The 26,918-nt window shown below is 40.0% G+C and overlaps 1 protein-coding gene across 2 annotated transcripts in view; it reads left to right on the top strand.

Annotated features, from left to right (window-relative positions):
- The first annotated feature begins 3,622 nt into the window (after positions 1-3,622).
- The window catches only part of HERC2 (HECT and RLD domain containing E3 ubiquitin protein ligase 2), a 123,472-nt gene continuing 100,176 nt past the window's right edge, over positions 3,623-26,918 (top strand). For both annotated transcript variants that reach the window (XM_056862057.1, XM_056862056.1), the window contains exons 1-3: positions 3,623-3,699; positions 15,695-15,809; positions 18,646-18,783. In XM_056862057.1, coding sequence (XP_056718035.1) covers positions 3,628-3,699; positions 15,695-15,809; positions 18,646-18,783 — 325 coding nt within the window. In that variant the 5' untranslated portion in view covers positions 3,623-3,627. The remainder of the gene's footprint in view (positions 3,700-15,694; positions 15,810-18,645; positions 18,784-26,918) is intronic.

The following is a 26,918-nucleotide window of genomic DNA, read 5'->3' as shown; positions in this document are numbered from 1 at the left end:
AGAGATATCTCAAACCACCCCATTTAAAAAACAGGGCTGTGGTTAAAACTGGAATGGATCTGGTTTTAAACCTGCCTGTCTTTCTAACACCCCTCTTTCTGTTGTTAGCAGAATGAGGTTAATATCCAAGAGATATCTCAAACCACCCCATTTAAAAAACAAGGCTGTGGTTCAAACTGGAACGGATCTGGTTTTAAACCTGCCTGTCTTTTTAACACCCCTCTTTCTGTGGTTAGCAAAGAGAATCAACCCAAAGCACGTATATTTCATGCACCTGATAAAGTGAGCCCTGACTCCCCAAAATATATTCTGCAATAGTTTGTTTTTTAACCCTCTAGGGTGGATCTGGTTTTAAACCTGCCTGCCTTTCTAACACCCCTCTTTCTGTGGTTAGCAAAGAGCATCAACCCAAAGCACGTATATTTCATGCACCTGATAAAGTGAGCCCTGACTCCCCAAAATATATTCTGCAATAGTTTGTTTTTTAACCCTCTAGGGTGGATCTGGTTTTAAACCTGCCTGCCTTTCTAACACCCCTCTTTCTGTGGTTAGCAAAGAGCATCAACCCAAAGCACGTATATTTAATGCACCTGATAAAGTGAGCCCTGACTCCCCAAAATGTATTCTGCAATAGTTTGTTTTTTAACCCTCTAGGGTGGATCTGGTTTTAAACCTGCCTGCCTTTCTAACACCCCTCTTTCTGTGGTTAGCAAAGAGCATCAACTTAAAGCACGGATATTTCATGCACCTGATAAAGTGAGCCCTGACTCCCCAAAATGTATTCTGCAATAGTTGTTGTTTTTTAACTCTCTAGGGTGCCACTAGACTCCAGTTTCACTTTGCTACCCTGCACTGTCACCCATCTGGCGTTGCATTTCCCACGCGCATTCCCTTCATGAACTCACCGCAAAGCACCAAAAAAAACCGCACACAGCTAAAGCAGACAGTGGTCCCTTCTTGCCGGCTTCTCTCTATGATCGCTCCCTGAGGAGGGGGGGGAAGAAACGTCCCGCCTTCTCCCCGCTTGGGATTGGTGGAACCGAGGCCGACTCGAGCGTCCCGATTGGCCCGGAGGGGAACGGGGGGTTCCACCTCCATCCGGTTTGGCCGGGAGTTGGGGGAGGGGGGGATTCGCTGGCGGGCGGCTGACAGGTCGCGACGACGGCCATCGCCGCCCTCCCCTCGCGGGCCAGGGGGAGCGGGCTCGGTGAGTACACGGGAGGCCCTTCTGCAGGAGGCTCGTCTGAACGGGCGGGAGGGGGCGGCGGCGGCCCCCACCGGCCCCAGAGGGGCTGGAGGCCCCCATAGACCTCTTAGCTGAGCTGGGCCTCTCTCCAGGGTCGCTCGTCCCTCACTGACGGGAGGAAAATCTGCGGGGGGGGGGGGGCGAGAGCTCCTTGCTGGGAACGAGGCGTGCGTGTTTGTGCGCGTGCGCGCGCTCCCGCTTAGGGAATGGGTTTGGAGGAGGGGAGCAAACCTGAGCCCAGGTTTCCCTTTCTGATGAGCCTCTGATGCTTTGTTTGGGGTTGGGTTTTTTTTTGGGGGGGGGGGAATAGAAGGGCAAGGCTCCCATGTTTAGGAATGTGTTATTTCCCCAGAACAACACATGTTTTTGTGAACCACTGCCAATACTTTTCAAAACGTTTTATACCAGGGGCGTCCGTGCAAAGCAATTCTGAGGACGACGATGCTTTCGTGTTCTAAAATTCTTTATTTAAAAAAAAAATCAAAATGTTGCATTCAGAGTAATGCAAATGATTGCGCGCGTGCACAATCCCTTCTGCTTTTGGCTGGGAGGGTGTTTTGTGTTTGAAGCTTCCCAGGCCTTGGTGTGTTCTGTGTGCTTGGGTGGGAGCTCTTCCGTCCTGCCCTGGTGGGGGGAATTTTGCTCTGATGCAAAGTGGGTTTTCTAGTCTTGCTCCCCCCCCCCGCCTTTGTTGTTGTTGCCAGAGATGCTCTGCAAGTAGAGGAGCACTGCACTTTTGAGATTTTGGCCTTGCAGGTGGATGCCCGACATTGCAAATCTCTTTCCTCAGTTCTTTGTATTTGCTGGTGAGCAGAAAGAGACCTTTGCAGCTTGAAACAACAGAAAGTTTGTGTGGTATGAACATATTCTCCTTTTGGAATTAGATCGGTACAGATGGTGGGACTGGAGAAGGCATGTGGGGCTCTTTCCTTTTCTAGAGTAAGCTGTTTTGCAAGTAGAGGAGCACTGCACTTTTGAGATTTCGGCCTTGCAGGTTGATGCCCGACATTGCAAACCTCTTTCCTCAATTCTTTGTATTTGCTGATGAGCAGAAAGAGATCTTTGCAGCTTGAAACAACAGAAAGTTTGTGTGGTATGAACACCTTTTGGAATTAGATTGGTACAGATGGTGGGACTGGAGAAGGCATGTGGGGCTCTTTCCTTTTCTAGAGTAAGCTGTTTTGCTCCCTCCATTCCCATAATTGTTTCTTTTTTTTCAGGGTAAAGTGGGGTAAGTGTCGAAAAGAGCAAGAGTCCAGTAGCACCTTAAAGACTAACAAATTTTTTTGGCGGGGTAAGAGCTTTCATGCGTCACAGCTCAACTTGAAGTGAGCTGTGACTCACAAAAGCTCATACCCTGTCAATTTTTTTTATTAGTCTTTGAGATGTTACTGGACTCTTGCTCTTTTCTACTGCTACAGACAGACTTAACATGGCTACCCATCGTGATCCATCTCCATGGTAAACAGTTTAGATTAGTGGACTTGCATAAACATTAATCAATTATTAATTTCCTGCACCAATAACAAGTCTGAAGGATAATTTCTTAAGGGATGGTGCAACCAAGAGGAATATTTTTTACTTCAGCTCTTTTGGGAGGAGATGAGTAGATTGAATAGCTGTATTAATGCTGTTGTTCACCAGCTTGCAAACAGTGAATGGTGTAGCCTGCTGTAGTGGCTTTCATTTTATGTTTATTGTGGTCAGTTGACCAGTTCCTTGCTGTAGTGCAGGGGCGGGGAACCTTTTTTCCACCAAGGACCATTTGGATATTTATAACATCATTTGCGGGCCATACAAAATTATCAACTTAAAAATTAGGGGTGAAATGAGGATACACTGGCTAAGAACTCACCCCCCACGCACATTCTAGCCCTGCCCCCTTTAACCCCTCCATTGTCGTCACTTCTTGCCCCAGCCCTCTTGTAGTACAGAGGGAATACGTTTCTCCACGGCCCAGGTGGGAAAGGGTTAACACAGTTTCTTGGGAGGTCCTGGCAGCTCCATAGCTAATGACTCTTCTGCAAGGGGGAAAAAAGGTTCCTTTTCTCAGCAAAACAAACTCACATCCGCCTTGAATAGAGCCTATTCCTGTCCGCAGGAGGGGGCAGATTGCCAGTCTTAGATCCTTCTGAGCTAGAGATCTGCCAGGACCCACGAAGGGCCAGACCAAATGACTTCATGGGCCTTAAACAGCCCCCGGGCCTGACGTTCCCCACCCCTGCTGTAGTGGCTTCTTCATGTGCTGGGTTTTAGCTAAGGTGGAAGCCATCAGTGGGATGTGTGTGAGACAAGAAAATCATCTGTAGATTCTAATGTCACCTTTAATAATAAATATATATATTTTTGTGACAGGTTGTCCAGCTAGCTGGAAAGGGAAGATGTCTTGTGAATCTTTTTCTTTGGCTGCTCAGACTAGATTTGACTCCAAATGGCTGAAGACAGACTTGCAGGTAAGAACTCGTTTTCAGCATGATTGTGCCAGCTACACTTAAATACAGCTTGTTTACTAATGAAAAGATCATGATTAGAGCATCAATACTAATAAGTAGTTTACAAACATACTGATGTTACAATTGCTTAAGAGACTAAGATGAAAACATACAGTTGTGAAATGTGAGTACTTACAATTTATTCAAAGTCATATTGAATTACTTTAAATGTTCCTATTAAGCATCCTGTCTCATATCTAGACACTATCCTATGATAGTTCTGGGAAGAGTACTATAAATATCTTTGATCCATTGCTGACTTGATCTATTAGTGGAACGCTTATATTCTTCCAGGTTATGGCTAAAAATGGGACTTAGCACTAGTGGCAATGGATTTTGAATAGGTGGATAAGCATAGAAACATAGAGCTGGAAGGAACATCGAGAGTCATCTAGTCTAACTCCATGTGCAACACAGGAATTGTGTGGCCTCAGTGACCTCTGCTCTATGACCAGAGGAAGGCAAAAAATCTCCTGTATCCCTGGGCCATCTGGCCTGGAGGAAAATTCCTTCCTGACCCCAAGTAGCTATTGGCATTACACTGGGCATATAAGAAAGGGCCACAGGAGCTGAGCATTGGCTCATCCTTCCTGCCCTCCCTGTCATGATTTGCCTAAATTCACAGAATCAGCATTGGTGTCAGATGTCCATCTGGCCTCTGCTTAAAAATCTCCAACGAAGGAGAGCCCACCACCTCCCGAAGAAGCCTGTTCCATTGAGTAACTGCTCTAACTGTCAGGAAGTACTTCCTAATGTTTAGTCAAAAACTCTTTTGATTTAATTTCAACCTGTTGGTTCTGGTCCAACCTTCTGGGGCAACAGATACTTGAAGACGGCTATCATATCACCTCTCAGTCATCTCCTCTCTAGGCTGAACATACTGAGCTCCTTCAGCCTTATAGGGTGGTCTCCAGACCCTTCACCATATAATTTCTAATGTTGTGTTCATAGTATTAGGAACTCTTTACAATCTTTATAGTATAAAATTAAGGCTACACTATAAAAATCAACAAACATTGTACAAATGCTGATAAAAATGGAGAAAAAATAGTGTGTTAAGTGTTCCAAAATATACAAATGTAGTGCTCTTCAACTAAACGTTGAATGTTGGTGTCTTTTTTCCTGAAGCTTACCAGGTGGTGGCATATTTAAAGGCAGTAAGGACTGAAGATTAATATTGAGAAAAATGTTAAGTTTATACTTTGTTTAATGATATTATACAGCTTGTCATTAATACACTTCTATAAAGATACCTCCTATTATGTATGCTGTGTACTACCAAAATTGTCTTGCATGAAACAGAACTTTTGCTTTGTGTTTTCTGTTTTGTTTCTCTTCCTTATGCTGATATTTTTCTGTACTTAACTTTCTGCAACCTTATTGTTCTGCTTTCTTATATCCTGATGTTGATTTTGTACATGATATCACTTAGCCAGCCGTGAGTAGCTGTGGCATAGAGGAATGCTCAGAGCTATTTTTGTAATGCAAAAGTATGGAGAAGATAGTGGGTAATTATGTTTGTGCTGAATAGTGCTAGAATTAAACATATCACCTGCCTACCGTTCAGCTTCTGTTTTGCCAGCTTTCTGCTAAAATTCCTTGTTTGAAACTATAGGCCATGGAGAAGTCAGTCGAAGAGTTTTAGTTTTCAGATTAAAAGCCAACATAGAAATTGAAACTTGCTTTCATACTTGTGATTTTTTGTGTGCATCTTTTTGGAGTTTCCTTGACAGTTTTATATTTAATGTGACTCATCTATCCTACCCTCCTGCACCCCAGAATCTACTATTTTTGTATGGTTGTGTAAACTTTTAAAATAACTATTTGTTTAAAGGTTTTTGTGCCATAGATGCCTTACTATGGAATAGTGTAGGAGCCAGACTTAGTTGTTTTTTTTTGTAACCCATCTAAAAAGTTGTTATTTAATAGTAATAAAATCTGCACATATCACCAGAGTGAATATAGGTTTTGGAAATTATGACTTTCTTAATGATATTTAAAAATTATTGAGCACCCTGCTAGAAATACATAAAATTATAAAACCAAAACTCACTAAGAGATTATTCAGTTTGACCAACTCAAACAAAACCTTTAAGTATGTTTGAGGCTATCCTCAAAATATTGATGGTCAGTGATAATCTTATGCATCTTTCTTGTACGTTTTGTCTATGGTTAATGCTAATGTCATTAGTTATCCAAATATGAACTGAGTAAAGTTTCTAAAGGTCTTTAGGAGTTATTTCCCCCTTCATCTTCATATTGGGAATCTTTGCTTAAGCAAAGCAGTCAGATTTTAGTTTTGCACCTTGGATTAAGATTATTAAAATGAAAAGTATGTAGTTGGTTATTTTTACTGGAAATATATTTGTCCTTGTAATTGCTAACAACTAGTTCATTGTTGTACTTGAGTCCAAATGAAAGTTTAAATTCTTTTATAGCTGAGCAAAAATGTAAAATTGATTAGATAGTTGCTACTTCCCCTGCATAATTACTATGTTTCTAAATGGAAGATGGTAGAACTTTTTAAAATCACATTACTTTAAACCTTACAATGTAAAACTGAACAAAAGATTCCTTTCTAATTGGAAACGAAAGCCCATGAATGTCTCAAACCTTGGGATGTATGTGATAACTTTGCAGCGCTCTCCACATCTAATAGGTTGGCACAATGTCAAGTAGGTTACTTCATCCTGGACTGTTTAGTTTAATTAAGAGACATTTTATACTTGACAAACTTCTTTAATATGAAATTAATTTTGTATATCACTGAAAATGGAGCCCTGTTGAAGCTCAGTGTTTCAAATACATCTAATGCCTAACGATGTAAGAGAACCAGAGTTCCATATGTAGAGTCTAGTGTCTGAAGGATGGTATCAGACTTTCTCTGCACATAGGCAGAACTATCCTGGCTGTTGATTCACCATGGCTGATCGCATTAATGGCGAATTAAAATGCTGCGAAAGCAGTGTGATGGAACAATTTCCACTGTTATATTTATTTTCTATAAATCTGCTATACTTGTTACATTTTAAAATGAAAATTTCCAGTAAGAATTTTATGTAGCACTGCAGTATAGTGAATGGATACTAGTATAAACTAAGGCACATTAAAGGTAAAGGTAGATTCCTGTGTAAGCACAGAGTCTTTCCTGACCCATGGGGTGACGTCACATCCTGACATTTACTAGGCAGACTTTGTTTATGGGGTGGTTTGCCGTTGCCTTCCCCAGTCATTACACTTTACCCCCAGCAAGCTGGGTACTCGTTTTGCTGACCTCGGAAGGATGGAAGGCTGAGTCAACCTTGATCCGGCTACCTGAAACCAACTTCTGTTGGGATCGAACTCAGGTTGTGAGCAGAGCTTTTGACTGCAGTACTGCAGTTTACCACTCTGTGCCACGGGGCTCTTAAGGCACATTAGGCAGCTTCAAAATTGTAATGAACTTTATTCAGGTGATTATTCCTCGGAATTGCATATGCATTTGTATGCAAACCCCGTTGATTTGTTGAAAAGGGGAATTAATTAAAAAAAAAAACCAGATCATAATCCAAACCAAAAATCCAAGAATGAATTAACTTCATTAACATGAAGATCAAACAAATAAAGCTAAAGTTTTTATTCCATATTGGATTGTAAATGAAATCAAAACTAAAACTCTACTTGGTTTTCTTTTCATTTCTAGCCAAGACAGAGAACATTGCTTCATTTCTTCTTTTTTTTTTTTTTAATATAAATTTTATTTGGTTTTATACTAGAAGTTTTCCATTACATTGAACAACATCTATAACAATATCAAATTTCAATTCTAACTTAAAGTTGTTATAGTTCCATATCATATAATAAAAAAAGAAAAAAGAAAAATGGAAAAGTTTTTAGACTTCCCCTTCACCTCTATCTGCCTCTTAATAAAAAGTTCATCCCGTCGTAGGTAATCTAATCTTAATAAACTATCAATACCATATATAGAAAAAAAAACCATAGTCTGTTAGTAAATATACTTATACTTAATCATTATAAAAAAGATCAGAAATAATCCTCTGGATCAGATTAGAAAGTATTCTTCCATTCTTCCCATTTTTAACTCATATTCACAATAATGCATCCACGCCCCCCATTCCCCCAAAAACCGAACGTCATTTTCTTCGTTTAGAATGGCTGTGAGTTTTGCTATTTCTGCCACTTCAAACATTTTAACAATCCAGTCTTTTTTCTCAGGAGTTTCTAGCCCTTTCCATTTCGCTGCATAAAGCAGTCTCGCAGCTGTTGTGGCATAAATCAAAAAAGTTCTTTGTATTGCTAAGTCGTCTGGAATCATACTCAATAGCATCATTTCTGGTGTTTTGGGTATATTCTTTTGTAGTATTAGTCTCAATTCATTATAAATCATGTCCCAGAAGTCTTTGGCTTTGTCACAAGTCCACCACATGTGATAAAAGGAACCAATTTCTTTGTTACATTTCCAACAAGTAGGGGACATCGTTTTATAAATCTTTGCAATTTTCTTGGGTGTTAGATACCATCTATACATCATTTTATAAATGTTTTCTCGCACTGACTGTGCTTTTATTCCTTTTAGATCTTTGGACCATAATCTTTCCCATTTATTTAAAACAATATCATGTCCCACATTTTGAGCCCAATCGATCATAGTTGGTTTAATCGTATCCTGCTCACAATATATTGTTAAAAGGAGATTATACATTTTAGAAATCAGTTTTGTATTATTATCTAGTAAAATCCTTTGAAAAGAAGATTTTTCTTTAGAAAAACCTTTTTTAGCATCTTGTACAAAAACTGATTTGATTTGGTAGTATTGGAGCCATTGTAAATCATCCTTAAGAAGTTGAAAGTCTTTTAGTGAGCATTTCTTTCCTTCCCAATTAATTAGATCTTGATAAGTAACAAATTTGTCTGGTCTAAGTGGGCGCAAAGTTAGCATTTCTTGAGGCGATATCCACATCGGTGTTTCTGGTTCCAAAATGTGTTTATATCTCATCCAGATACGAAGTAAAGAGGACCTGATTATATGATTACGAAATGTTGCTTGTAATTTAATTTTATCATACCACAAATAGCCATGCCATCCACTTAAATTATTATAACCTTCCAAGTCTAACAAACGTATATTTGACAAGTTCATCCAGTCTTTTAGCCATACTAAAGCTGCCGCTTCAGCATAGAGTTGAAAATTAGGCAGTGCTAAACCTCCTCTAGTTTTTAGATCCACCAAGTATTTATAAGCAGTCCTTGGTTTTTTCCCTTGCCAGATGAAGTTTGAAATGTCTTTCCTCCAAGTTTCAAAATATTTAGTTTGTGATATTATTGGTAAATTTTGGAATAAGAAGAGCATCCTCGGTAAGACATTCATTTGGATCGTTGAAATACGTCCCATTAGTGACAATTTTTTGTTTGACCATATAATCATATCAGTTTTAATCTTACCCCATAACTTGAGGTAATTGTTGGTTATCAGATCTTTATTCTTTGCAGTAATCCAAATTCCCAGGTATTTAACTTTGTTAGCTTTCTCCCAGCCAGTATATGATATAAATTCCTGTTGCTGTGTTTCCGATAAATTTTTAAATATTATCTTTGTTTTTTCTTGATTCACTTTAAAGCCTGATACTTTTCCAAAATCGTCCAAAGTCTCCTGAAATATATTCATTGACTGTGTTGGATTTTCCAAAATTAGCAGTAGGTCATCCGCGAATGCTCTCAACTTAAATTCATGTTTTTTAATTCTTAACCCGCGGATGTCCTCCATACTTCTTAGTTTCACACATAGCGGTTCCAACACCAACAAAAATAAAAGTGGAGACAAGGGACATCCCTGTCTAGTCCCTTTCGTGATTTGGCAATTATCTGACATTGATTCATTAACCAAAATTTTAGCTTGTTGGGAGGTATAAATAGCCGATATACCTTTCTGAAAACGATCTCCAAAATTCAATTTATCCAAAATCCGTTTCAAAAAGTTCCAAGAGACCATATCAAAGGCTTTTTCTGCATCCAAAAATACAAAAGCCGCAGTTTGTTGAATATTCTGGTCATAATATTCCAGTGAGTCTAGTAAAATTCTTACATTGTCTTTTATTTGCCTTCCTGGTATAAAACCTGCTTGATCCTCGTGTATAAGATCCTTAATAAATTGTTTTATCCTACATGCCAAAACCGAAGCAAAAATTTTGTAGTCCACATTTAACAGGGATATAGGTCTGTAATTAGATGTTTTTTCTGGATCTCTTCCTTCTTTGGGTATCAATGATATAAATGCATGTGACCAAGTCTCCGGGGATGTTCCCTCGTCCAAAATTACATTGTAAAGTGAGCCAAAAAATCCAACTAAATTGTCACTAAATGTTCTATAAAATAATGCAGTAATTCCATCTGGTCCAGGTGTTTTATCCGTTTTTTGTCTCAGTATTGCTTCTTGTATTTCTTCCCTTGTTACTGGAGCTTCAATACATTCTCTCTGGGTCATTGACAAAGCTTTCATCTGTATTGAGTTTAGAAATTTATCTATTTTCTGTTTTGGAGTATTTTCTTTCTGATATAACTTAGAGTAGAATGAAACAGATTCTTTCTGAATTTCTGAAGTTGAGTAAACTGGTCCTTTAACAGTTTGGATTTTTGTTATAATCTTCTTTTGGAATGAGTCCTTCAGTTGTGTTGCTAAAAATTTTCCTGGTTTATTTGCATATTCAAAATACTTTTTGTTTAGCAAATTTCAGATTTTTATTCATTTCCTCCATTATTACCAAATTTAATTGGTGTTTAGATGCAGAAATCTTTATTTGAATTTCTCTTTTCTCCTCTTCCTGTGTTACCGTTACCAATTTCTGCTCCAAATTTTGTAAGTTCCAAAGTATATTGTTTGTAAATTGCAATTGAGTCTTCTTCCAGGCCGAATGTTTCTGTATCATAAAACCTCTCAGAACAGCTTTGAATGCATCCCAAACTGTATTCAAAGAAGTTTCCCCATTAAGGTTAATTTCAAAAAAGTCTTTCATTAAAGCCTGTAATTTCTTTTGTATCTTGTTGTCTTTTAAAAGTTTATCATTCATTCGCCATCTAAATGCTTGTTTATTGTTCCAATCAAAAGTAACAGGATTGTGATCAGAAAAAGTTCTAGGTAAGATATGAATTTTACGTAGTTGCGTGAAGATTGATTTACTGGCCCATATCATATCGATTCTGGAGTGTGAATCATGTCTTGCTGAATAAAAGGTGTATTCTTTAGCTGTTGTATTCATTGTTCTCCAAATGTAATTCTAATTCTGAAGTCATGGTAAAGAAAGTTTTAGGCAAGCATCCATCGTTGATGACTTTTGCTTTTGATTTTTTGTCCAGAGATGGGAGAATAATTCCATTGAAGTCGCCCATCAATAAAATTTGGTCTTTTGCGTGCTGGACTATCAAATCGTGTAATTTTTCGTAGAAGGATTTTTCCCCTTCATTGGGTGCATAAATTCCAACCACTATTGTCCTTTGTCCCAATATTTTAGTTCTGATAATTACAATTCTTCCTTCATTGTCTTTATATACTAATTCTGGACAAAGATTGGGGTGGGCATAGATTACCACTCCCTTTGTTTTAGTTTTGGCTGAAGCAATAAATGCTTGTCCAAGCACCTGTTTCTCCAAGTATTTTTTATGCTTTGAAGCTATATGGGTCTCTTGTAGACAAATTAGGGAGTATTTATATTTCTGTAGATATTTGAAGATTCTAGCCCTTTTAGTTTTCTCATTCAGTCCATTTACATTCCAAGAAATTGCTTTTGCCATAATGTAGTATTTTTTAGCAAAATAAAAAGTCTATAATTTGGTACCTCCTTCTGCACCCTGTACCTCTTCTTCTTCCTCTTCTTCTTCCTCCTTCTCTCCAGGTAGTTCTTTAAGGTCCATCTTATATTTTCTCAGAAATTTCCCCACATCTGCTTGAGATAGAATTGTCGTTTTCACTTCCTTGTAGGTGAAAGCCAAACCTTGTGGCATAATCCAACGGTATTTGATACCATTAGCTTTCAGTGTAGACACAAAGTCTTTGTAGTTATTCCTCTGTGAGAGTAGATGCCTTGGAATATCCTTCAGTAGTATAAGAGAGGAGTCTCCTGCTGACACTGGATTTTCATAATGAATCTTCATAATCTTATCTTTAACTCTGGTGTCATAAAACACTATCATCAAATCTCTTGGCTTAGATCTTCTCATTCTAGCAGGTAATGGTATCCTATATATTCTGTTAATGGCTTGTTTTAATTCTTGTTCATCTATCTGAAATAAGTAGGCCAAGTTTGGTATTGCAGTTTCTTTATTGTCTCCCATCATATCTGGAAAGTTGCGTATACGAAGATTGGTCTCTCTCACTCTCATCTCCATCATTGCCATTTGATTTTTTGCCGCCATCTGATCAGTTTGTATTGTTTCAATCTGTTTTTCTTGGCTTGTTAATTTTTTCTTTGTGTCCTTGTGCTCATCCATCACTTTCTTAATTGATACATCCATCGCTTGCATATCTGTCTTCATAACATTCATTTGAGTTTTTACTTCTTTCAAGTCTCCAGTGACCACATCCAACTTCTGATTAATAGCTTGGGATGCTTGACCAAGATTTGTCATCATAGAAGTCAGCTGTGCCATCTGTGTAGACATCTGTTCAAACTGTTTATTTGTTGCCTCAGTTTGTTTAGTTAGCATATCCTGTAGCTTTTTTTCCATGGTCGAGGTTTGTAAAGAGTCCCTTAGTTTAGTATAGGCAGGGCTGTGTAGTGAGCCAGAGCGGGGTCGAGACATTTACATTCAAAAAAAGCTGGTAAAATACATGTCCACAGATAGGGCCTTTAAGGTGCTGATTAAAAGATGATAATTCAAACATCAGCCTAATAATTTTTTCGGGTTGAAAAGAGTCGAAATTGGCTTTAAAATTGCATTTGAAAGTTTTAAAATACCAGTGAGTTTTTTCGGTCGCTCTAGATCGGGTTAATCAGGAAGTATACCGGAAGTTGCAAGTGCTGCGGACCTTCTACCGCCTCTTCTCGATGGTTATTCCTTCAGGAATGATTTCAATGTAACTCGAGTGCGACGCATATTCAGTCCCACAGCTACTTCCTGTTGTTTTAGTTCCGATGATAGAGAGGGTGTTATAGAGAGTCTTCCGTTCCAGGCGCTCCCTTACTACAAACGTGGCAGGAAATTCTTTTCGCCGGAAAATCAGGAAGAAAGATCACCCTCCCCTTCCCTCGGACCTTCTCATTGGTGATAGATCTTGTCAATCTAAAAGGTATCCTTCCGACTCTTTGTTATGGTTTAGGCTGATCAATTTGATAAAGGTCCTGTCGCTAATCCCGATGACTAACTCAGATCAAACTTTTTCAGTTCGAATTAAGGAGGAATGGGGGTCTCAGAAATGTTCTTATCAGCCCCCCGTCTGTTCAAATATTCCAGTAAGTAGACGCAGAGTTCTTTGTACTCACTTGGGTGTCAAGAGGTGAGGTTCTTTTCTTTATGTAGTCCTTATGCTGGTAATAAGGTGGTGGAGGGTAGAGCTTGAGGCCAGAGTTGCGTTTTGGCGATGTCCTTCCCTAGTGCCCTCGCAGGACCGGCGTCCAGGACTCCGAGGGGCTTAAAAAAGCCCCCTCAGAGTACCTAGGAGGTCAAACCGCGTTTGCGGGCTGCAGGGAGTTCCTGCTTTCCAACCCACTTGCAAGGGTCGGATTGGGGTATCTATGTACCCCAGAAATAACGCAAACTTGGATTTCTCCCAGGACAGCCTGGGGAAATGGAGTGCTCTCTCCAGCGGCACCACCGGAAGTTTTGGAACATTGCTTCATTTCTTTTGTTGAGCTTCAGGGGATAGAAATATCTGTATAAAATATATTGCCTTTTAAAGTGTTTTTGGCTATACTGAGGTAGCATAAAGACAAAAGAACATGCTGCAAGGTGTCATTGATTCTTATTGCTGGAGAATCAGCAGCCATAAGCACAGTTAGTGAAGGGAAAGAAATGTAACGAGTTGTCCAGCCCTTTAGACTTTTTAGCAGGACCATCCTAGAATGTGGTTCAATAAATTCTGAAGCAAGTTCGTATTCCATGGCGACTAAAGGAAACCTCCAAATTTAGAGGCAGTAGAGCTCGGAATATCAGTGCCAGGAGGCAACGTCAGGGAAAGGCCTCTGCCTCCATGCCCTGTTGTTGGACCCCCAGAGAAATTGGTTGGCCACTGTGTGAGACAGGATGCTGGGCTAGATGGACCACTGGTCCGATCCAGCAGGCCTCTTCTTATGTTCTTAAGTTTGCTTTCGTTTGACCTGAAACTGACAAGCAATGCAACAGCTTTTTGCAGATAATGAATCTGGTGCCCACAGTGTATCAGAGAGTTACATTCTGTTGGTAAACATGAATGGACAACACTGGTATATCATACACAGTTCTTTCACTGTGCTAAATGGGCACATCAACTGTTTTCAGCGCCTAAAATTTAAACAAGGGATGTCCATGCTATTTGTTCATTCTCTTCAAAGATTTACACAAATTCCAATAGCTGCCACAAAGTTTTGAGCACGTTTGAATATAATATGTAAACTACAGTTAATGTACTTTGCTGACCCTTTTTCCAGTTCTACATTATTATTTCTTCAGTTTTTTTGCTGCCAAGTCACAGCTGACTTATGGAGACCCCTGCTGGGGTTTTCAAGGGGAGAGGTGTTCAGAGGTGGTTTGCCGTTGCCCTGCTTAGCTTCTGAGATCTGATGAGGTCAGGCTAGCCTGGGCTATACAGGTTAGGGCAGTTTCTTCAAATGTCCTCTCTTAGTTAACTCAATCCTATGCATTTATATTCTGAAGTTTGTCCCACTGAGTCCAGGTGCATGATTTACTTTGTATCAATGTATGTAGATTATTTATTTCATTTATATCCTTCTTTTCTCCCCAGTGGGAACTTGCACTGTTCTTCTTTCCTGTATTTTATCTTCAGCAATCACCCTGTGAAGTAGATTATGCTTACGGGTTGCAGCCCTAGTTTATATCCCTTTCTCATCCCTTTCTCACTTGGCACTCATATCATAGTCTTATGGGTGGGGACTGCCAGGAACAGGACTTCAGGGGACATCGGACTTGCATGGGACCCAGGAAAGTTGTGCTCCATGGGTAGAACTGCTTCCACTTGTGGCATCAGTGTGCTAGATTTAGCCTTTGTATGGAGCAGTAAGGGGTAGGGTTGCCAACCTCCAGGTGGTGGCTGGAGATCTCCTGCTATTACAACTGATCTCCAGCCGACAGAGATCAGTTCCCCTGGAGAAAATGGCCCCTTTGGCATTGAAGTCCGTCCCCTCCCCAAACCCCGCCCTCCTCAGGCTCCGCCCCAGAAACCTCCCACCGGTGGCCAAGAAGGACCTGGCAACCCTAGTAAGGGGTGGGGAGGAATGTTCAGCTCTTTGCAGAAGTACCTATAAAATACACACATGTATATGTAGTTGAGTGCTCTTTAAAAATAGGAGGCTTTTATGGCTCTTTAAGAGAAGCATATAATCAGCATCAAGTAAGAGTTTTGTGTTACTGCGGCTGCATTATATCTTTATTCGTTCATTTTGAGTAATGGGTTGATACTGGCTTCTAAGTTTTGGAGGTGGCTCCGGGATCTGAACCAGGTTTGTCTAAGCTGGGTCATGTGAGCCCCCAGTCTGAAACAATGCATCCCAGGCCCAGTAATGACTTAACTGCTGTTTGTGAAAACTAGGCCTTAGTTGCTGCCGCATCATGGTGACATGGTCTTAGCAGAGCACAGGTTGCCCAGTTTTTGGGATGTCAGTTTAATATTCCAAATTACTTAATGGCATGGTTAGTTAATTTCAGCAGGTGCTTTGCTAACCAGAGGATTGGAGAACAAAAAATATTTTTGTGGTACTCAAGGAAGCAGAACATCACAACTCATGGTGGTTGTTTTATTCCCCTCAAAAAGCTTGCTTTTACACGGGATGGACTCTGTGGCTTGTGGAATGAAATGGTGAAAGATGGTGAAATCGTGTACACTGGATCAGAAATTTCACAAAGTGCTGAAACTTCTCCACGGAAAGGTGGGTTTCTTTTTCTCCCCTACCCTAGTTATCGAGGGAAAATATATATTAATTAGTTTAGTTCAACACATTGCAAATGAGTCTAATTTTTCCTGGGGGTTATTTGTTTAATGAATACAGAGGATTCTGTATGATTTACAGTTTACTAGGTTGGATTAACTTCTTCTGGGAGTGGAGCAAATTCACAGAGGGGATTTTGTTGCCTTCTCTTTCCCTCTGTAGCCCCCTGACTCAGCCCCCAACCGCCATAGGTGAGGTTCTGTTCTTCCTTCAAGCAGTATACAATATGGTATAGGGGGCTGCAGTAACGTGAGGGAATTGGGGACTGAGGGAGAGAGTGTTCTGGGGGCCCACCAACATTCAGCAATGAATTTTCAAAGAGTTGGGAAGGGAAGAGGTATGTGTGTGTGTTTGTGGGGGGAGTCTCTTTATTTAGCTAGCACATTTGTGGTCCCTCTCTCCAGATATCTGCTCAAGGTGACTGCGTTCATGAAAGGCTTAAACCTAGCTCGCTCTTTCCTGCACGATCTGTCAGTCTTTTTTGTACAATGACTTTTTTATCTCCATCTTACTACTGCATTGCAGTCAGGTCTTGATTTTTTTTGTTTCTGTTTTAATGGTGGTTCTGTGCCTTGTGTATTAATAAATTTTGTCTCACTAAAAAGGATTGTCTTGCAAGTAAACGTCAAAAATGCTTATATTAATGCTGATATTGCAAAAAGTATATATATATACTTTTGAGGGGGTGTTGAAATACAGTACTCAGAATAAATGAGATTTCCCTGAGATTTTTATTTGATAAATTTATCATTGACTACTTTAAAGGAAAAGAGGGATTGGATCAACAATTTGCAAAGGGAACAGAGCACCCTCTCCTTCCTGCTGTAGCCCACAGTGCCCTCTGAAATGCTTCTTCTCTGGTTCAGAGGACCTCAGAGCTTGGTATCATGTGGAAGTATACAGTGGGAGGGGGAAAGCAGCAAAAATCCTTCTAACCCCGGTTTCCCCAGCCTTTTTGACCCTGCAGACACCTTTGCAGTTTTGTCACAGTGTGGTGGAAATAGCCACAAAATAACTGCCATAAAATGGGTGCGACAAGAGGAGGAAAAAGGTAAAGGTAAAGGTCCCCTGTGCAAGCACCGGGTCATTCCTGACCCATGGGGCGACGTCACATCCCGACGTTTCCTAGGCACTTTGTTTGCGGGGTGGTTTGGCAGTGCCTTCCCCAGTCATCTTCCCTTTACCCCCAGCAAGCTGGGTACTCATTTGACCGACCTCAGAAGGATGGAAGGCTGAGTCAGCCTTGAGCCGGCTACCTGAAACCGACTTCCGTTGGGATCGAACTCAGGTGGTGAGCAGAGCTTGGACTGCGGTACTGCAGCTTACCACTCTATGCCATGGGGCTCCTAGAGGAGGAACCAACTGTAATAAGGCTGCAGCAGCTTCCATCAGTTTCACAGTGAAGATCCTTGTGCTGTAGTGGCAGCTAGTGCCAAAGCAATGGTTTTTAAAATCTGCACAGCCACTCAGAAGCCGTGCTGGGCAAAGGCCCCACCTGGCCCTGCCCACTTTCCAAAAACAGTTGGTGGGTGCCAGGAAAGGTGCTGGCAGGTGCCATGGTGCCCACGGGCACCATGTTGGGGTCCCCTGCTCTAACCCAATATATATAACTCAACTCAGTGTATATAATCTTGCATAGATGTTGGGATGGACTTAATCTTCTCTGAGAACTAGATAGAATTAAATGTCAACCATATATAAATTTATGAGGCTAACAGAACAACAGTAAGTAATTAATATCAGATAAAGTAGAAATAACACTACTTTCAGTTAGACTTCGCTGGAAAAAATTATTGCTGGGTTCCCACAATATGGTCTTATTCTCACTATTTAGTAAGCCTACTAAATCCTTCAGAATCTGAATAAATTTGCTTTTTTGTGGTCAGAAAAAGTTTTATAAGATTAAAGGTTTGGATATCAGTTACCAACCAAAGCTTTGGTGTACATTGTTGCCATTATGCTCGTCTACGACCTTAACAACAATAAACTAACTAACTATACATTGTTGCCATTCTAATGAATAATAGGAATTTGTGACTCTAAGGGAAAGGGGAGATTTGTAGTTTTTGATCAGAAATCAAACTTCATGTAAATAACACAATTGATATTTGGCATTAGTAGAGAGCTGCTATTTAATCTTGTATTTACATGTTAAATATCAAGTTCTTTAACCTTAGAAGGACTAATTACATATGCATTTTTGTTCATTGTTGCAGTTTGTTTCCCTATATATTAGAATTTATTTACTATGGGGGAGTGTTCTTCTGGGAATTAAATTCTTAAAGAAAAAAATCCTAATGCAGTAGATTTTGGCAATAATATTTGGGTGTATGCTTCAATCACAGTCTAAAGCCATCCAAATTTGCAGTTATTTATACTAACAGAGATCTGAAGAGGTAAGTCGCTGCAAGACGCTTGCTGGAGTAGATTTTGCCCCTGCACTCCACATTATATGACAAACCGCCATTGATTTTTGCCTTCCGTTCCAAAGGTAGTTTGCAGCTTACACAGAAATTTTGGCTTTCAGAACATGCCTTAACAGTGTTACAGATTCTGAAGCAGAAGGGGGTCACGGAGTTACTTAGTGAAACAGGAGATGTGGCACCTGTGGCAGTGAAGTTAGTGCTTTTTTTCCTCCTTGCCCCCTCCCCCTTCTTAGAGTGAATCTGAGGACACGGAATGACCTTTTCATTGCTGGAGGTGAGAAATTCTTCCTTGCAAAAAAAGCTTGCTTTACAAAAACAAAAATTTACATGGCTGCATTTTTTTTCTGTAGATGAAAGCGCTGAAGGGCAGTCTGGATCAAAAAAAGAAGAGCAGAATGACAAAGAGAGAAAAGATGAAGAGGATACTCCGTTACCTATCTATAGAGCCAAATCAATTGTTGAAAGCTGGGTTTGGGGCAGGCAGCCAGGTAACATAATGTCTTTCCAGATTTTTGTGTTATGGAGTAGAATTTTATATTGTATTGTGAAAGGGTACCCATGTTGGTCACATATCTGAAGAAGTGAGCTGTGACTCATGAAAGCTTATGTTGAAATAAATGTAGTTAGGTTTTAAGGTGTCACTGGACTTTTCCTTCATATTATCTTGGGCAGTAGAAAAGAGTAGGAGTCCAGTAGCACCTTAAAGACTAACAGAATTTTTGGCAGGGTATGAGCTTTCGTGAGCCACAGCTCACTTCATCAGATCTGAAAAAGTGAGCTGTGGCTCACGAAAGCTCACACCCTGCCAGAAATTTTGTTAGTCTTTATGGTGCTACTGGACTTCTACTCTTTTCTGCTTCTAGTGACAGACTAACACTGCTACCCATCGTGATCCATTATGTTGGGCAGTATACTACCGCCTACACTTGGCAGTTTGGTCCCTTGTTTCTGCAGAAGTGTTAGATTATATATTTTAGGAGCAGGTCTTGCTGCTATGAGCATTGTGTTCAAAGGCTCGAAGGCAGGGGGGTGAGGTACATTCTGTCTTGTTTGGATGTGGGTTTGTAGGATAGCCTCACACCTGTAGTTAATGAAACCAAGCCCACAGCATTGGTGCTGGGCTCTGATGAGAAAGAGTATTCTTTTTTTTGTCTTGCTTTTCAGCCAGAAGTGGTCCACAGGAATCAAATGTATTTAGAATTTAACTAAAGTGTTTGTTGTACACACATTGGCTGCTGTACCTTCTTACCCTGATGGCCCCAGCAGTTTTAGTTGGAAGCTCATGGGAACGGCTTACTGTCACAAATATTTTTCAGGGTTGGGGTGGCATGTTGCTGCTTATAGATGAACTCAAAGACCACTTTTTCAAAGTGCCATGTGCCTTGTCTGCTACACATATTGTACTGACCACTGTAACCTTGGAATGCATATCAGTGGTGAACCTGTGCTAGAGAGCCTCGATTGATACTGGCTCCCTAGCTGGTCCTCTGTGTGCTTGGAGAAGTGCTTTCCCCATTCAAACATTACAGTGTTTATTCTGTAGATTTATAGTGGCCATTCTGGCCATTCTACTTCCACTGTTTCTTGAGATTGATAATAGAACTATCTTCTATAAAATAGCGTTCTAGCTTCATTGGTACTAAACTCTTCGTCACACTTCTGTATGGACATTTTGAAACAAGAGGTCAGGTTTTAAGTATTGTAGTGGTACAAAACTGGATTATGGTAATGCTTAAGAGATGTGTGTGCATGTGTGTGTGTGTGGTATGCATGAAAAATCTAGTTACTGAGCTAAAAATGAACACCATTAGATTGGTTAGTTTTTTTTGGCACTGGAATCTAGTGTACATGTATTTCCTGAATGCTCTACAGAAATAGCAAAGTCACAAGACCTGATTGTATGGTGATCACATGATGAACGTATAAGTTTTGTTTAGTGACACTTAAGTTATGACTGCAATATATACATTTAAGAGATGCATGTGTCAGGAGTCAGAAGAAGTGCATTGTCTTCTTCATGGGAAAGAAAGTGCCTTTGAGATGATCAGTCAGACCATATTGATAATTGCAGCTGATGATTAAAGGTATCGCCATACAAGGTATCACCATGCTTGGTGTTGTGCAAAATATGAAATATCACGATTTAAATCACTAGTCAGTAAGACTAGATATAAATCGTGGTTTTCTACACTCTTACAACCTGCTGCGATTATAGGTTTTCTCCTCCAGGAAGAGAATAAAATGATAAACCTCAGGCTATACACACAAAGATTGCAAGACTTTTGGAGTATTCTGCTCAAAAGGTTTCCCTTTCATTTTTACTGCTTGCCCCTCCTTCCTCACACTGAGCTCTTTGTGCAGAGCTATTCCAATCCAAACAATCGTCTACTCCAGGGGTGTCAAACATAAGGCCCTGGGCCCGGATCAGGCCCCTTGAGAGCTCTTATCCAGTCCCGGAGCCAGCCCAGGCAGCCACCACTCTCGATCTGGGCTGGCGAGACATGGCCTGGCCCGACCAAGTGACATTTATGTCATATCCGGCCCTCGTAACAATTGAGTTTGACACTCCTGGTCTACTCACTGAACTTCTGGAAACTTAGCACTTAAGGGGTTGATTCTGTGTACATAGAGTTGTAAAGGAACAATGGGATTAAGGTCTTTTTCTCAACTCTGTTTATTTTATAATATTTTTACTGTGAAGAAGAGGCATGTTATCTCTTCAAACTGGAGTAACTCTGCTTAGGATTGTACTGACAGACGCCTTTTTCTGTACGGAAAAGCTTCCAACTCTATAGGCTGTTCTTGTAGGGAATCAAAACACTAACTGATCACCTCGGTTTCTCCCTTTTTTGCACCTTTCTCAGCTTAGTGATATTTTTGAAATGGGCTGCACAAACCTATCCACTGTAGTCCAAATATGACCATACCGTAGATCTATAGAAGGCTTTACAATATTGCAAGGCTGATCTTCAGCTCCTTTCCTGATAATTCCTGTCATAGAATTAGCCTTTTCTCACTGCTGCTGCACACTAAATCAACATTTTTGTTGAACTGTCCATCACAATTCTAAGGTCTCGTTCCTAGTTCATACCCATCAATGTATATGTAACCTTAGCAATTTTTTTGCTCCAGTATACAGTTGCTTAATAGTTGCTTACATAGAATCTCATTTACTATTTTGTTGTCCGTGAACTGAGTTCGTAGAGATCATCTTGGAGCGTTTTGCAACCTGCTTATTTTTCACCATTCTGAAAATGTAGTGTCATCTGCAGGCTTGGCCAGCTGACTGTTTACCCTCATCAGACCATTTATGAAGAAATAATATCACTTGTTCTAAAACCAATTCCAGGGAAGCGCCACTGTTAACTCCTCTACATTGTGCATTCTGTTGATTAACCATTTACTAATCCATGAGATAAACTGTCTCCATCACATGGCTGCAACTTTACAAGATTTAGTGGCAAATATTTTATGTCTATAAGATCATAATATAGGTAATAACAAAGAACTTCAAAAGGTTAGTGAGGCAGGACAACTATTTGCAGGAGCCATGTTGATTCGTCTTCAGGCTTGTTTTACTGTATGCTTTCTGTATGTTTCTTCAACAACTGTCTGATCAGTTTACCCAGCGTAGACTTTAGGGTAACAGTTCTAAGTCCCTTTTTTAAAATTGGCAATGTATTTGTTGCTTTCCCATCTTCTGGTAGGTAGGCCAATGTTAGAGACAAGTTGAATGTATTCGTTGATAATACTTGTGTATTGCCTGTTCACACACATATGCCCAAAGTGATTCACAGTATAATAAAACAATGTAATCCCATAATCAGATAACTAGAACTAACCATAAAACAGGATAGCTATATAAATCAACTAGAACCCCCATATAAATCAAGCAGTACCCCAAAAATAGCATTAATATCGGATCATACCATTAAGATATCAACAGTTTTGCATTTGAATTCTTTAAATGAGTGGTAATAGACTGGAATATCTCGTTGTAGGATTTTATTGTAAAAACCCTTAAGTGTAGACCTAGAACTTCATCTTTGGTCACATCTGTTTTACTGGGTTTTCCAGCTTCGAAAGTATGGCAAGTGCCTTGCATCCCCTGTACTGTAAATGGACTCAAAGAATTTGTTCAGCTTCTATACATTTTCCCTACCCTCCTATGGCAGTTTTCAGTCTTTTCTCATCTAGGGCCTCAAATGCCTTCCCTAACTGACTTTCTACTTCTGATCCATCTAAAAACAATCCTTTATTTTTCTTTGCCTCTGTTTTGTTTTCATCAGTTTTGAGAGTATATTGTTTTGCAACATTTTTTTTAAAACGAAGAGTCTCCCTAGACTGCTTGCCACAGATTTTCTAGAAAAGGACTTAATGCCCAGATTAGCATGGGAGATCTTTGGTTTGGGCATTTTTTCATTGCTCGTATATAATTTTGAGTGTGCATGTGGCCCTTAAGAGCCACTTGACAGAGTCAGTTTAGATAATGTCATTGCTGTCAGATTAAATTGCTAATTAGACTTGGACTGGACCGTGTAACTTCCAGGCCCCTAGGAGTTCAAACATAGTAAAGGCAAAAAATACATTATACACCTGTTAGTGGTATTATTTCTTTTAATAAATACATGGCAGGTTTTCTGTGACTCAGCAGCCCATGAAGTCTTTGATTTGTGAGGACAGAGGTGGTTCTCTGTAGACTATATAGTATCTTGTTTCTTGTAGCTGTTCAAAGAAATTGCATCAGGAAATCATCTCAGAAGCAATGCTCTCTGTGGCTACGGCAATTACCAAAGTGGCTTCAGTGAGACATTGTAAGCAATTTACCTTAGCAGCTATAATAGTATATTTTAAGGCCTCTATGAGGCAAGCTTTCCAGAAGGTCCCTAGGTTACTAGTACAGCCTATTAATGGATTGAGGCTACAGTCCTAAGAGCACTTAGAAGTAAATTCCAATGAAATCAATGGCACTTGCTTTCAAGTAAATGGCTTTTAAGATCATAGTCCAAGTTCAGATCTGCTTATGCATCCATATATAGTCACTAAAAGCTGCTGCCTAATTACATACTTTTTCACATTAAAACTTTGATTTCCTATGGAGAATTTATCCTGCCCAGGAGGGGGAGAATGCATGAGCGAACCTAAAGGTCTTTTGACGATTTCTGTGAATCTGAGACACCGGGATACTGTTTTCTAGCCAAGTGGATATGGTTTTTTGTTTTAAGTTTCTGACCTCTGCTACTATGTGGTGCAGAGCCGAAACCTGGAGTATTCTAGGTGCAAGCAAGTAGCCACCTCATACTCGCTGATGACTACTGCTGCTGGAAAACTTGCCCATATTCATTCCCTACTCTAGGCAGGTATTGGGTAAAAGCTGAAGCTGTGGGCCCTGGTTGGACAATGAAAAGGCAGTGTTATCACCACACTGATGATGACCCAGACTTCCATAACATTTTGTGCATTGGCCTTGCATATGTCTTGAATGGCAAATACTTGATCAGGAAAAGAAGGTAAATTGCACATAATTTGAATGATGACCTTTAATATCAGTTTGAAATCCAGAGTATGCCATGTACTGCTGTTCGTACTGAAATAGCACATTCCTTTCTCAGACAGTTTATGGTCTGAGGCTTCTAGCTAAGTTCTGTTGGAGCAAGAGTTACTCTGTCACTGTAAATTCTGCACTGACGAATGAATATGCTCTGCTATGTCGTAGCCAGTAATGTATTAGAGAATGGGCTGAAGCTAAGTATGTGTGATGTATGGCATGTATTTTGACATATCCGATGGGGTAATATGTACATAGATGTCAGAGGTGTCTGTTAAAAGCTTGAGAATGTAGAAAGGTTATTGTTGGATGTATTATATATAGAAATCTTTCTAAATGATAGTATATTTGTCTTGAGAGGGCGAGGGGAGTTAGTAAAGGCGCGACTGTTCATGCTAGGCCTCATCCAATGCATCCAATGGGCATCACTGTTATGAAATGCTGGCTTGCAGATGGCCATGCGGTACAGTGTGTTTCCTAGGGCTTTTGTTTACAAAGTCAAGTGCTATGGTTACAGCAACAAATAAGCTGGCTCTATTCTGTCAGGTAGAATGTATACAGATGCATTTTATGTTTTAAAATGCCTCTTATAAAGGAGCTATGCCAAATTCTGTTTATCTCAGACACAAAAAGAAATCCTGGAAAAGCTTATTCTTGTGTGCTTCCTAATTTGGCTAATTAGATGTTTGCCTACCATGTTGTTTCTGTTACATTTAGCATGCATTAGTGCTTCATGTTATAAAGGTTCTGCTTAATTTAATGGGAAAAAACCCTATTTCAGGTTAAATTGACACACTGGTTTTGCTTCATTTCACAGCATAGGAAAGATGAATCTGTTGCATAAGGCTTGGAAATGTTGAGGCACCAGAGAGGAATCATTTTGTCATCTGAAAAATCCTAGGGGAAAAGGAAAATAAATAATTTTGTAGCTGAAAATTTTGCCCGGGCTTTGAACTTTACCGTAAGAACATTTTTCATAGTGATAAAGCCTTGTTGAGGCATCACTATCAGTTAATCAAGTTCTCACTTGCTAATGTTATAGCTGTTCTGGATTGATACTGTGAGTTATGAAGTTGCTTAAAACTGTGGCTGTTATTCATAATCAAATGAGAAGTTTCCCCATGTTTTCAAATAGCAAGTGTTTCAGTTTTTCTAACACCAGTGCAGAATAGTTCTGGATTTAACATAGAACCCCATGGCGCAGAGTGGGAAACTGCAGTACTGCAGTCAAAGTTCTGCTCACGACCTGAGTTTGATCATGACGGAAGACGGTTTCAGGTAGTCGGCTCAAAGTTAACTCAGTTTTCCTTCCTTCCGGGGTTGGTAAAATGAGTACCCAGCTTGCTAGGGGTAACATGTAGATGACTGGGGAAGGCAGTGGCAAACCACCCCATAAACAAAGTCAGCCTAGTAAATGTCGGGATGTAACGTCACCCCATGGGTCAGTAATGACCCGGTGCTTGCACCTTTACCTTTTAATGTGGCCTCAGTGGGCTGGTAGTTTTGATGCACACCTATTAAGATGGCTCAGTCAGTAGGACTTGAGGAGGAAAGGGTCAAAAGATTGACTGACCTTTGGGAAGCTCCTGGGGGAAGATTGATGATTTTGCCCTCTTTTTTGAAGTACTGAGTACTAATAGTTTCAATATTTGCCTGTTTGTGGAGTTTCCATGTATAAACTTCAGTTACAAACATGTTTGGTATGTTTGTATACTCTGCAATCTTGGGTGTTGTTCTGTAGCTTTTAAGAGCAGCTTTGTAAGTTAAAAAATAATTTCAGTGCATAAAACGAAAGTAATGCTTGTCATTGCAGATGTGCTCTGTGGGCAGTGTTTAGAATGCTGTGTTCAAGGTCTAACAATGATAAAAATGTGCTGTGTAATTTTAGAGCACTTCAGTCTGGGATGAACTGGTTACAAGAGAGAGAGAAAAGATTCTGTTTGAGGCATTACAGCGGATTAGTGCAGAGTTGAACCTTATTCAGATTGCAAGTCTAAATTGAAAGCATATGTGACCCATGTCCTACCTTGAAAACATCTGCCATGGGAACCTCTGTTTGGTTCAGACTGTACCATTTGGGACAAATTTCCCCATTAAAGCTTAGTGCAGTAGAAAGATTTAAGGGGACAGAAATTTGGTAATAAAAATACCCTCAACCATTGTGATTACTTGGTTTGGTCAACATATGGGCCATCTGTATGTCTCAAGTAACAGCTCATACATTTTGTTTGGCGCAACCACAGGATGACAGACATACCTTCCATTTCTAATGTAAATTTTGGGTGTTGCTTAGAATAGTGAACTTTCTCAATATCTCCCATACCTTTTGGGGAAAAAAGCATAGTTCATGAATTACCAACTTACAGCACAGATGATACAAGTAGTAGAAGTTTGTGTCATACCTGGACAGAAGCTGGAAAATCCATGTACCTTGCCAAGAGAGAGTTGAGCCTACAGTATTGCTTTCTTCACTAGTACTGCAACACTTCTTATTCACTAGAGGTAAAAAACAGATCTAAGGCCAAGGAGCCAGGGCATAGGCATTGTGGTATGCTCTGGAGTGGCAATGGCTTGGATCCCGCAGAGCGTTTCAGTAGACAGAATTTCCATTCATTTCCTTTCTCATTTCACCTCTTGTGCTCTAGCCCCGAACTCCTCCTGCATTTTGGGAGGTAATTTTGGGCTTCAGTAGAAGGGGTTAGGATGAGAAAGTTGCGCTCTATGGTGAAAATCCTTCCATCTAGGTCATGTCCCATACTATTAATAACTCCTCATGCATCAGTACTGCAATATGCTCTGGAGTGCCATTGTCTCATCCTTTGGATAACTTGTGATAACCTTGCTAAAAGGGTAGGCCACCACTGCTTGTTTAATTTAACATTCTCTGTCTTGTCAAATGAACTTTCTTGTTCTAAATTACCCAAATACTACACACAAACAAAACAAGTTTTTTGTTTGTGTTTGTTTGTGATACTTGGTGCCTTTCAACTGCCTTTGTTATGTCCCAACTGGTCCAGTGACCAAATTCTGCTATGTTGATGATACTGTAAATAAAAGCAGTTGTCTTCATGTATA

This window comes from Euleptes europaea, chromosome 16, assembly GCF_029931775.1.
Source record: "Euleptes europaea isolate rEulEur1 chromosome 16, rEulEur1.hap1, whole genome shotgun sequence".
Lineage (NCBI taxonomy): Eukaryota > Metazoa > Chordata > Lepidosauria > Squamata > Sphaerodactylidae > Euleptes > Euleptes europaea.
Note: the sequence above shows the minus strand (reverse complement) of the source record. Positions and strands in the feature narration are given on the sequence as shown.